Genomic DNA, 12,975 nt, shown 5'->3' on the forward strand with positions numbered 1-12,975 from the left:
ATATGTACAAGACTAAATAAGAAACAGTGCAGTGGTGAGTAGTGCAAAAGATGCTGAAGTAACATGATAATAAAATGTGACAGATGGGTTAATTTACATGAGGTAGAGTGTTCAGTATTTACATTAAAAGTGTGCGTAGATTGATCATTTAATTTAAATAATATATTTGTTTGAAGAACATTTCTCCATTTTCTCTTCAAACTGAGAAAGTCCTCCTCACTAACAGTTTTACACCTTAGAAGCTGGGAAACAGCGCCCTCTGGTGATGAAAGCCTTGAGTTGCATGTATGTGTTTTCTTCGAACCTTATTGATGAAATGCATTTTTTATCCAACTAAAAAGTCAACCATCAAACATCATGTCTGAAGTTTCTTCAGTTTGACGATCGTAGAAGTCAAGCCATGATGAGGAAACAGTGACTACATCAACTGTTAATTTGAAACAAAAGTAGTTCAGGTTCATATCACAGTTAACAATAAATAGTTTAAGTGTGTCGTTTGAGGCGCCGGGGGCCGGGCGGTTGGGGTACACGCGCCTTGTGGGGAGGCTGTGGTCTTCAGGGTGGATGACCCGGGTTCCAGTCTGGCCTGTGGCTCCTTTCCCTCGTGTCGTTTCTTACTCTCTCTGTCCCTGATTTATGACTATCCACTATAACTGTCCACCCATCATCTGACCACACTAATGTTCTAACCCCACGGTTTGTTTTCTCATTCTGTGCTGCTTGTATTGAATAGTACAGCTGAAGACAGACAGGAAATGCGGGGAGGAGAGAGTGGGGGATGACATGCAGCAAAGGGCCGAGGTGGGATTCGAACTCACGGCTACTGAGAAGAGGAGTTTAGCCTCCGTACATGGGGTGTGTGATCTAACCACTGGTCCATCGGTGCCCAAATATGCAACACACACTGTTTTAATTCATTACTGCTAAATTAAGGCCCAGATGAGAAGTTAGGGTGAGTACGTTCATTTTTAAATTGTTAACCCAATGGGCCGATGCTAACAGGGATGCCCCTGTATACTTCATGATCATGATTGTGCCCCACCAGGGAAAGTCATAACATGATAATATATTTGTGAATCATTGACAATGATTAATTAAAACAACTTCTGATTATGATTTCACTTGTAAGACTTGGCCAGTGGCAGTAAAGTAAAATACAGCGAGTGAGTTAGAAGACTGAGCACCACTGATGACTTGAGAAGTAATGAAGGTGAGGTAAAGTCATTAAGCCCCCATCTGCCATCAGAGAAAGAAACAGAGGCGTAATGGGGGAAGATTGTGAGGATGTGTAACTTCAGTGCTTGTGTTTAATCTGTTTGACGACCCTGTTCATGTAAGAAGTTCTATTTCATACAATTGTAATTAATATATTTAAAATGACCACTAAACGTTTAACATTCCTGTTGCAGACCTCTATCAAACTCTCATTATAGGACAATGTAGACAGTCCTCAGTGTTTGTAGTGGATCCTGTTTTACTTAAAAACAATCACACGCTTCATCTCTGAGACTGACGTTATAGGCAGTCAGTGTCTCGGCCAACAAACATGCAGCAACGGCCTACAACATTTTCACTATGAGAATTGAGCTGCAATTTTAGAAACTATTTAAATTCAAAAACACACACTGAAGTCAAAGGAGGAACAAAGGAAATCAATCAATCAATCAGTCTTTATTTGTAAAGGGTCAATTCATAACAAATGTTGTCTCAAGGCACTTTACAAAAAGAGCAGGTCTAGACCGTATTTTATTTACAAAGATCCAACATTAATCCACCATGAACACAAACCTAAGCAACATTTAGCAAAGTTAAAGTGGCAAGAAAAAAGAGGCAGCAACCTTGAGTAGAACTAGACTCATATTGAACAACCATCTGCTGACTGCAAATTAAGAAAGGGGAGTCATGGGGCGCCAGTAGCCTAGTGGTTAGTCCGTGCAGACTATATGTTGAGGCTGTGGTGCTCCAAGATGGCCTGGGTTCAAGTCCGACCGGTGGATGTTATTCCCCTATCTCTCTCTCTCTCTCTCCCTGATTTCTGACTCTATCCACTGTCCTATCTTTACAATAAAGGCTTAAAAAACCCCAAATAAACCTTTAACATACATGGCTCCATTTAAAGCTGACACAAATGCACCAACAGTGAACACACTACAGATACAAAAGAACACCAGAGAAACCTATAATGAGCAAATTTTTTGGAAATTAAGTTGATAAAAAGATGCTGATTTAAGTGGCATCTGTCCGAAACCTTGATTCTGGCCTTAAACTTGATAACTTCTGTGTTATCAGAGTTTATCCAAAGGATATTTTGTGACATCCAGTCTCTTACATCAGTTATGCAGCGAATGAGAATGATTGGATGCCATCTTATTGCATTCACATGGTTCATTGGACAGATAAACCTGTGTATCGGCAGCATAACAACGATAGGATGAGCATTGCATTGACAAAGAAAGGAGAGTCAGATCAAAAATGTATCCCCAACAGTTTGTTTGTGCTGTGGGGAGGATGTAGGAATCCTTAATAATCACAAAGAGGTTTCTATTTGATAATTATGAGGAATGAACAACGTGTTTTGCCTAGTGGTTTGCTCAGGTTCACTCTCGACATTATTTGAATTTGTTTTGTACTTCTAGCAACCACTTTGAAACACACCATCACATTAATTATAAAGCATCAGTTCCTATGTTTTATTTTAGCTGCGGTTGCAAGTGCTTCCTGAGTCTATCTGGTGCCTGAATAAATACAACTCTTGTCCTCTTCTCTGTTGGGGTCAGGCCTGAGGTTTCGCTCGGTTTTTGGATGAATAGTCACAGCGGAATAGATCAGGCCGTCTGCCCCGAGATTCTGTGAATAGAAGTTTTTTTCAGTCACTCTTCTCACATAAGAATACTAAATCGTTAACTTTCAAACAACTTTAGGTAAATGAAGCACAAGTTTCGGTAAAGCTAGTGACACATTAAACATTACCTCGTCCTGTTGTGGGTCCTGTTCTTCAATATGAGCTACATGAGGGAAACAATGTGTGGTAAACTTCGATGTACAACATGGCACAGCACTGTTTTTGATGCAGTTTGTAGAATAGGATTATATGGTTTTGTCTGTCATATAGGTTAAATCAACTAAATACGATTACCTTTGTGAAGCCATTTGATTTGAACAGACAGACAAATGATGATCATCACCATGACAACCACCAAACCGACCAGGACCACGATCACCAGCTTTGTCATTTCATAATTCACTTCTACAAAAAAAAAAAATTAATTAGACACTGTACATTTTACTTTGAGTTGCTTGAGATTTGATTTATATTTAAATGGACCAAACAACGTGACAGGAAGGCAGGAAGAACACAAAATTTAAAGTATATCACAAGTTTTTTAAGGCCCATATCTTTAAGTTCTTAAAATTGTATCTAAAGTTAAGCTGATGCCATCAAAATCCTTTTTTTTCAGGGACTGCATCAATAAAAAGACAGACCAAACTTTGAAGGGAACTTACCTTGAACCTCTAAAAATGTTGCATCAACAATCAGTGGATATCTGCTCAAATAATATCCACAAAAATAAAGTCCAGAGTCGGACAAATCCACTTGTTTGATGTTGAGGAAGACAGTGGAAATGTTTGATGTCATGTTGAATTTTCCATCTTTGAATCCACTGCAGAATGTAGCAGGTTCAAAAGACCTAAACATATGGGAGATGCAGCGAGGCTCACTTCTGTTCAGTCTGAACCAGTAGGTCAGAGTGGGAGCACTGGAAAAGTTGGAGCACTGCAGTGTGGCTTCATCACCAGACTGGACCTCCACAGTCTGAGACTTCAAACCTGAGACGGAGATCCAAACTGAAACAAACAGAAGTGTTAATTCTTAAGCTGACAAGATAGTAGGATTTCAATCTTTTTGTTTTATTTATTGTTTTAAAAGTAATGACTTCAGTCACAGGTGAGGAGTTAACCACTTACTGAGGCTGCAGAGAAGTGAAGCTGTTATCAAGATACAGTTCCTCATTGTGCTCTAGTTAGTGTGTGACTGAGGTCTCTCTTTATACAACATACCTCCTGCAAGGAAGCATATATTGTGTCAAGTTAAAATGGCAGATAACCAGTCTGTGAAGGCAAGGTGTAACCAGTACAGGAAGGACTGAAGGCTGGAGGTGCTAGCACTGCTAACACCCAGCACAACACTTTCACATATTTTATGTGCAGACACAATCACACCGTGTTTAGCCATGTTTGTTTGTATTGTGCTTGATTTTGACAGTTTTTTAAACACTGGTTGACTTGTCCAAATTTAAATTTGCAATAATAAATGAACAGGAATATCAGTAGCTAGGATCAGACCTAGCTTAAAGAGACTTTCAACGTTTGGATCAGACATCAATAAGTCTTTAACAAAAGTAAAAAAAAAGGTTCAGTTTTAAAATAAGCCTAAGGGTGCTTTCAAAAGCTGGTTGTTGTGGTGTGAAGCTTTTTATTAGTACACTCACAGCTGTACTGAGAAACTGGGTGCATGTGATAGTGGTACTGTAGATGCATGGGAACTGACTTTTGCAGTGGTCTTTATGTGGTGAACATGTACAGCTCAGAGCTTGGTGGTTTGGATGGTTTGATAAGATGAAATTAATTTCCTATTTTAACTGCTGTTGCTTGCAAGTCAGACACTGGCGCATAAGCATGCAACTGCAGGCCAGTCTTTTGGTGGTTGAGACCTCTGACAGACACAAAAAGCCCCCCCCCCCTTCCTAACTTTAACAACTAAATCTCGTACAGGCTGCCTGGATTTTTTTTAAACATTTTTTTTTAACTCTAATAATGTAATACAATGTGCTATTGGTAAATGCTTTAGCTCCCCCTTCCCCACTTTTTGGTCTTTGTACTCCATGCCTCCCAACTTTACAATGGTGCACATGGACACTTCTCTGGGGTCCATCCACTTCACACATAAAAGGTTAGCATCCCAGATGCAGAGGATAGGGCCTTGTATACAGATAGAACACCAACTCTTCCCTGCCTGTGTGTCCCCCATGCAAATTCCTGCTGTCTTTTAATCAAGTTTCATTTTCAGCAAATCTAAAGCACAGTGCTGTTATGCAAGAAAAAAAATAGTACAAAGGACATCCATGTCTTTACTGGCTGCTGTAATCTTTGACCAAAGATTCAAACTTCAAAAGAAAAGAGAGAGTCGACAATGGTATATGGAGAGAAACTCTATCCTTACAGTTTGAAATCAAACAGATTTGGAAAGTCTATCTGGTTGTTGAATAAAGAACATGTGTCTCCAGCTCGTTTTCAGCTGCAGGCCTTCTTCTGCTTTTTGCTTGTGGATGAAAACTCAGCGCTGCGTAAGTCACATCTTCAGAAGCCACATTCTGTAAATCAAACACGACATGAAAAGATAAATGAAGCAGAAAACGTAAAGAAATAGACTTCAGTCAAACTTACAGGCGCACTGTGGAGTTTTGGTAGAGAAATGTGAAAGTTGGAGAAGTGTACAGGTGGTATATGTTCATAACTCTTTTGTGTTTGTGTCTGTAGTTCAGAAAATATAAAAATTGTTTAACTTTTCAAACGTTCAAATTTCACTACAAAATCTACATAGTGCACCTTTAATCTAAGCCAAAAAATGTAATACCTCACTTTGCTGTGGATCCTGGTCCTCTTTACGCGCTAAATGACAGAAGCAGAACATCCTGTCAATAAACTGCTGCTTCATATTACTGTTAACACTTTGTGGCACACAGAAAGTTTTGCATTTGCAGTCCAAATGATAGCACAACCTGTTTGAGGTTTTCTGATGAGTACAACCAGAGTAAAGATGACAGCAGAGAGGAAAACAACCAGAGCACCCAGGATCATATTCAGATAGTTGTCTCTACCAATGAATGCTTCTGCGAGAGAAATTATAAGACATGTCATTATTTTGGTTTGTAAAAATCTGTTTCCATCGATTAAAAAAAGGCAACAAAGACATACCATCTTACCTTGAACTTTGAAGTACGTTGCACTTACAATAACTGAATTTCCTTCTGAGATAAATCCACAGAAATAAAGTCCAGAGTGACTAAAATCCACCTGTTTCATCTTGAGAAACAGATGAGTGCTGTTGGATGTCACGTCAAAGCTGCTGTTTTGAAATTCACCATAGAAAGAAGCTTTCTTATCGGCGCTGGACAGAGAGGAGATTCTGCTGGTGTTGGATGTGCTGTTCAGTCTGAACCAGGTTATGTGCAAGGGGAAAAGGGTGAAATTGGTGCACAGCAGTGTGACTTCTTCACCAGGTTGAGCATCCACGGTGTGAAACTCAGACACTGAGACAGACAGCAGACCTGAACGGGGACAACATGAAAAACGATTTGTAGTTAACTGTAAGGAAGCTGAAAATGTTTGTACTAAAAGAAACAAAAAGAACAAACAGACTACTACTCAGTACTTACTGAAGAGTAAAGCTGCAATCAAGGTAAGGCTCATCATTGTACGTACAGTATGAATGCACGACTGAAATGTTTGTTACTCAACGGTGCCCCAGTGAAGGTGGGCTCAGTCTGAAGAGGCGGAGCGTCCTTTTGTCAATCCAGTTTCTCAGACTGACTTTGACAAAGATAGATCACATATTTTATTCCGTTTTTTAAATTTATTTTTTGCTTCATGTGTCAGTCCTCCAGTTAATCTCCCCAGCTTCACCGCTCTCCACACAGACAGTAAGAGACAGAAAGGAACACAAGATGATCCAACTACCTCAAGCTTACTAACCCCCAGTATCTGCAAAAATGCTGTTTTTTTTTTTTGCAGGACTTGCAGAGGCAGAACATACTGAACTGAAATACAATCCTGGAATCTTCTGAATAACGCCTGACGACTGTTTTGCTTTGTATTCATCTACATTACAGAAGTAATCTGCAACCAAAACTGTGTCTGTAGCATCAGATCAGTATGCAGCAGTCTTCTATAAATCTCAGTGGAGGGCTTTAATTGACCAATCAGAATAAATAATCCAAATAGCTGTACAGTGATGTATCAATCATAGCAGTTGAAATTGCACCTGCCAGATTTATGTGTGCAATGCTTAGTACATTGAGTTTTACATGACAGTGGAAATGAATGTGAACTTCACCTGCTGTGGTTTTGCTGCTGTCTGTCACCTCTTCTGAACATTCAGCCTTCAGCAGAGTGACTGCTTTGATATGAGGCTGTGCATGCGTCACCTTGCAACAGGCAAGAGAGAAGTGATTTGAGTCTGTGCAAGTGTTGGGGGTAAGGTGTGATTAGATTCTCATCCCTCTCCTGTCTTCTAACCCAGTTTAAAAAGATCTTTTCAATTCAATTCTTTGGGGAACATGAGGCTTTTTATGTTTTATTATGTTGCAGGAAGCTGAAGGCCACTTCAAACACTCAGTTTCAAGGTTATTTGCACAAAGCATTATTGTGCTAACCCCTATAAAGTTGTCCTACTCATTCAGTTTGGGCTTGTTTTGCATCTTGTTTTGGAGAAAAGATATCTGTACCCCCACTCTCTTAAGCTGAGGAATGCACTTTCCTATCTTCAGGGAGATGATTAGATTAGAGGGGACACTTCTTCCTGTCACCTTACAGCTCACACTTCTCCACAGATGTGGTTAAAGTGTACGTGCTTTTGGTAGGGCTGAGCTTCCAACAGCCCTTGATTGATACACCAGTGATTCTAGTTGTGTCAAAGTATTATACAATTACTGAAGTTTAATTTTTAAAACCTCATTCAGATGTGGAATTGTTTTCATGATCACCATCAAAGTTGAGAGCCTTTTTAAATACTACGGCACAGTTACTGCCACACCTCTCAGATGACAGTAATATTTATCTCTAACTGCACTGGGGAGCTCCTGAGATCTCTTAGGTTCCTCTGGATCGTTGGTAGTAGCCTGCCTGAACAACCAACCCCCCTTCTTGTTCCCTATCCCTCTTTATGCATCTTATCCCATCTCCCCCCTATCCCATTTTCAAGCCCGGAGCAGTTTCGGTAGATGGCTGTTTTGTCATGAGCCTGGATTTGCTCAAGATAGCGCCCTACCACTGCGCCACAAGTAAGGTCTTTTACCTGCCTTTTGTAATATTTAATAACAATGACTAAGGTCTTTTACCTGCCTTTTGTAACATGATGAGGATGGTCTTTTTACCTGCTCTTTTGTAATATTTAATAACAAAGACTAAGGTCTTTTACCTGTGTCTCGAGATGACAGAATTGATTGATTGACTTGGCTGTTAATGTTTGTGAATCTGATGCTTTTTTGGAATTAGATTCATTTTGTGGAGAAATGGTCACCAATGAATAATGGCTCATTAAAATACATGAAAACAGCACTGGAGCTCAAAGATGCAGTTTGTAGAACATTTAACCCTTTGTCTATTTTCTAAATCATACCATGTCCCTTTGTGTCATTTGCACAGGGTTAAGCTGCACAATCCTTTTGTGACTAATGCCCAGAATCACTATGTTTACGTTGGCAGGCCTGGTAGCATTGTCAACTTTTTCAGAATCAGAAGGCTTTGTCTGTATACAGGAGAACCATGTGAGTGGAGAGCAAAGGAGACAGACTGCAATCATAGATCCCTTTGGAACTTCATTGCTTTTATTGATCCCTACAATACGAATACTTCATGCAAATGCAGCTATATGAACTCTAAATGTCACCTTTCAACTCCAATTCCATTCACGCTTCCCAAGTTCCCAAGTCAAGAAAGGTTGGCTGTCACTCCCACTCTGGACAGAAAAAAGCAGATAGATTTCAAATCCTGAACTAAAAGTATTACATTCTCTGCTGATTTACTTTAATCATCCTCAACATGTACTGTGACAACAATTAAGATATGTAGTCCATATACTTTATTTTTATACATTATGTGTTTTGATGGCTTTGCTGAGTGTAGAAAAGCTGATTGCACCCCCCCCCCCAAACAAAAGACAGTGAAATACAGTACATGCTGCTTCACTTCACACTTTATTTTCACAGTAATTGGGGTTTAGAGGCCTCATGGCTTTTGCCACCCCAGACGACATTGGAATCTCTTCCTGTCAAACAAGTGTTTCTCACTAATACACTTCTGCAGCCAGAAGTGCTGAAGACAATGTTCCCTTTTCTGAACACTAATGCTGCATATTTAAAAATAGCATGAAAACAGCAGAATATCACATTTTACAGCCTGGTTAAAAAAAAGAAGTAATATTGATAGCACATTTGTTTCTTGGCCCACGCTGTACAGGGGCGACATTTCTTACAACTCATCAACTGTTTTGATTAAACTAAGGCTGAGAGTTATTCATACATTCACACAATTAATGGCGCTTAGTTGATTGACAGGAGGATGCGTTTTATCTTTTTGTCAGGAAGCTAAATGCTCGACTCAACTCCAGCTTTTTGCTTGTTTTAAAGATTGATTGAGAGTATGGTTGAGACAGCTTTTCCAATATGGTGGCCACCATCTTTGGGCTTCAAACACCTCTTCAGAAACCAATGGGTGATGTCACTGAGACCACATCTACGTTATATACAGTCTATATTTTGAACTTGCCTTTCTTTGAGGATCTTGCCTCTTTATTTTCTTGGTTGGTCTGACTTCTAAAGTAGTTCCTGACTATGGGCTGTTAGTTGATTTACATTGATTAAGACTAGTCCTCTTTGTTTGACCTTTCCTACCTTGGAGTCTGCATTTGGGTCCTATCTCCTATTGCCTCATACACACAGCATTTCATTTCACATGTTAATATACTATCACAGTTAATGTATTTTTTCCACATTGTATGAATCTAGAGAGGCTCAGAATTGTTTCTTGGGAAGCTGTAATACCTTCATTCAGATTTATTTTCAAAAGCCTGTGGTTTAACTCATAGTTTGGCTGACACCAAACTCTACTGTTATTTCCTGTCAAACAAGTGAAGTGTGCATCCCTCACACATTAACTGCAACACAGAGGTATCAAACAATAATAAAAGATGATGTTTAGGCTTCATCTATATAAGGCTATAAGAGAAACTGACTGTCAAATACATCTTTAAAGGCCCCTACAGCATGAATCCCTAACATCTTTTTTTGGCTAAGAAGACATTAAGCCAAACAAGCCATGCAAAAGCTCAAAGCATTGTAATAATGTATGATACAAGATCATGTCCAGCCGCCTCCTCACTCTATCTGGTAGGAGCATACAAGACATTTGGCTCCGGCTCTCTTCTTTTGGCTTTAGATCGAAATGTCACTGCTGCGTAGTTCAGTTCATCAGAGGTCACATTCTGTAAAGAGAATATTTACAGTCATAATGTGTTCACTTGAAATGACTTTTATTCCCAGAAGAGACTAACATATTCTGGATCTTTAAGCAGATGGTTGTTGGTCATTTATAAGACCTTTGATTTAAAAATAGTTCAACTCTCTTAAAATACTTCCAACAGTTATCAAAGCCAGAGAAATCCTTAGTTTAATAGTTGTAACAGGTCGTGTCTTGTCGGGACAACAGGTTTATTGTTGCCTTGGAAACATCAGATGTTATGTCAAAGACTGCTGCAAAAGGAAGCAGGAGCTGCTACTAAAAGTTGTTGTACTGTTTCTGTATGTGCTGCTGTGATAAAAATGTAATGTATATTATACTTGGATACATTAACTCATCGATCAACATATTCTCTTTCTCAGGCTGGTTTCGTCCGCTTGTCTTTAGTATGGTCAACTCTGAGTCTGCGGGGCAAGTAACAGAGAGAATCACTCCCACGATTCCCCGCCAGCCTAAACATCATCTTTTATTATTGTTTTTACATGAGAGCCCCCTGGTGGCAGAATTTACATACTGTTCCTTTAATGCACATGGACAAGAAGTATGTAAGTCTATCAATACACAAATATTTCAGGAACACATTAAATTAACACCAATGAATATCATGTCATTATTCTTCAATCACAAACTGTGTTAAAGTAAATTGAGTTGTATTTACCTCAGTGTGTCCTGGATTCTGTCTTTCTTCAGCAGCTGAGTGACAAAATAAAACATCTTGGTTAGAGGTTAGGGTTCATTGAACGTTGTCTTTGGTAAACTTAAAGACCATAAATGCAATAATAAGTACATTATAACATACCTGTCTGAAGTTTCCTAATTTTAGCACCCAGACCAATGACCACCCTGACAAGCAAAAGAGTCAAAGCACCCAGGATCATGCTCACCAGAGTCGCTGCTCCATCACACTCTTCAACAAGAAAGATCATTGTGTCAGAATACAGTTTATTTTTGGAGACTTTAAAACCTGACAGGATCAAACTAAATTATTTAAGTTATTTGAAGATATAAGAAGTCTGTGCATCATAGAAATAATAATAAAAATCGTACTTGTAAGGTTACGGTCCGTTCTGTCCACGTCTTCATCTGCCTCGTTGCTTCCTATTAAACATATTTAAAGAAGCTTAGGTCTTTAGTTGCTGTTCCATTAGACTCTTCTACAGAGACAGATCATTGCTTCAGACTCTGTTTTCCTTTTGGAGACTCCAAATTCCAAAAAAAAAAATGGACGTCCATCTTTGTTAAATCCACAGTAATAAATTCCAGAGTCGTTTAATTCCACTGAACGGACTTTGAGAAAGATAGTAGAGGTGTTGGACGACATAGTGAATGTATGATTACTGAATCCATCATGATATGTCACTTCACTGTTATAACTGGTCATAGTAGAGACACATTGGATGTCGGTTCCTTTGACTAGTTTCAGCCAATATCTGACTGAAACCTGTTCGTCCATGCCAGAGCACATCAGTGTGACATCTTCACCAGACTGGACCTCCACAGTCTGAGACTCAGAACCTGAGACAGAGATCCAACCTGGAACAAACAGATGAGTGACCGAGATATTAAGAGTCAGAACCTGAAGGTAAAACACTTCTCTTCACATGAGTTAACAAATATGAGATAAGTGGATAAGATGCATTTAATGCAGATGAATCAAACAATATTAAACATATCAATGAAGTCACAAATGATGAAACACTTACTGAGGCTGCAGAGAAGGAAAGCTTTTATCAGCGCTTGGTTCATCGTTGTGCGTATGACTGTGGCTTTGAAGTGTCCGTAATTTTGAAGAGAGCAGTAGAAAAGAGAACCGTAGGGCAAAAAGGAGGGGTGTTTGATGTTACTTATCCTGTTCCTGTATGTGATGTCAAACATGCTGCAAGTAAAGTAAGTCAAGACACAGACATTGAGTTGTTCAGAGCTCCGCCCTTTAACATGATGTGGATTTCCTTGTTGTTGATATGTTTGATGATGAAGAAATTCGCTGTTGAGACTGACTTGCTTTCAAAGAGTATAATTTTATTTAAGCAAGAAACAGAATCACTGGTCACGTCTGACCAGGAGGATCAAGAAGCCAATAATGATCTCTCTCGAACACACAGAGACAATTGCTTATATGCATCCAAACATCCGCTTTTCGTCATGGGTCATAAAACATCACGTTACACAACCACATGTGGCAATACTCCTGTACAATACCTCAATTTAAACATTCCACCTGAGGGGACTCCTAAATCTCCTTCAGATACTATCACAAGACGCACCCGTTGTAAACTTATATTATCTCTGTCCTAGTTACATCAGACACTTCATAGTCCCCCCTAGCGAGACTATAGTCTCGCAAACGAGATAAATTATACAATTATGATGTTAATTAGCCTCATACGAATCACTTCTGTTCATGCTTAACCAATTAAAAAGAAAAGGGTTATGAAAACTTTTTAGGATGATATATAAATGCACACATTCAAAACCTCAGAAATAAAATCTAAAAATTGTCCAAAGTCAGGCTGGTCGACCCATCGCACCTTCCAATGGACCTCTCCCTACCTAACACCACTTTCCCTAAGGATCGATAAAGAAAGAAAACACCTGAGGTCCCAATATATGCATCTTATACAGTTCCAGAAAAATATGTCTTGCTAAAAATATCTACTATAAAGTAAAACATACAAAAAT

The 12,975-nt window shown here is 39.2% G+C and overlaps 1 protein-coding gene and 1 long non-coding RNA gene across 2 annotated transcripts; both read right to left on the bottom strand.

The window, feature by feature from the left end:
* Window positions 1-1,651: 1,651 nt before the first annotated feature.
* LOC110005455 (uncharacterized) lies at window positions 1,652-4,521 on the bottom strand. The gene is made up of 5 exons (XM_065950137.1): window positions 3,967-4,521; window positions 3,505-3,846; window positions 3,137-3,247; window positions 2,971-3,005; window positions 1,652-2,847 (listed from the first exon to the last, which is right to left on the bottom strand). The coding sequence occupies exons 1-5, from the start codon at window positions 4,010-4,012 to the stop codon at window positions 2,725-2,727; spliced, it is 657 nt and encodes a 218-aa protein (XP_065806209.1). The 5' UTR covers window positions 4,013-4,521; the 3' UTR covers window positions 1,652-2,724.
* Window positions 4,522-8,956: 4,435 nt separating this feature from the next.
* Window positions 8,957-11,361, bottom strand: LOC110005458 (uncharacterized). Its single transcript, XR_010665075.1, has 3 exons — window positions 11,344-11,361; window positions 11,096-11,203; window positions 8,957-10,989 (listed from the first exon to the last, which is right to left on the bottom strand). It is a non-coding gene; the product is annotated as an uncharacterized lncRNA (long non-coding RNA).
* Between the last annotated feature and the right edge of the window lie 1,614 nt (window positions 11,362-12,975).

This window comes from Labrus bergylta, chromosome 22, assembly GCF_963930695.1.
Source record: "Labrus bergylta chromosome 22, fLabBer1.1, whole genome shotgun sequence".
NCBI lineage: Eukaryota > Metazoa > Chordata > Actinopteri > Labriformes > Labridae > Labrus > Labrus bergylta.

What these genes read in the sequence shown, in the direction of transcription:
- LOC110005455 (XM_065950137.1), bottom strand. Translation starts at nt 4,012, where the DNA reads ATGAGGAACTGTATCTTGATAACAGCTTCACTTCTCTGCAGCCTCA. An exon ending in AATCAAATGGCTTCACAAAG is followed by an intron (nt 3,006 to 3,136) that starts GTAATCGTATTT and finishes TCCCTCATGTAG; the next exon opens with CTCATATTGAAGAACAGGAC. An exon ending in AGGACCCACAACAGGACGAG is followed by an intron (nt 2,848 to 2,970) that starts GTAATGTTTAAT and finishes TTCTATTCACAG; the next exon opens with AATCTCGGGGCAGACGGCCT.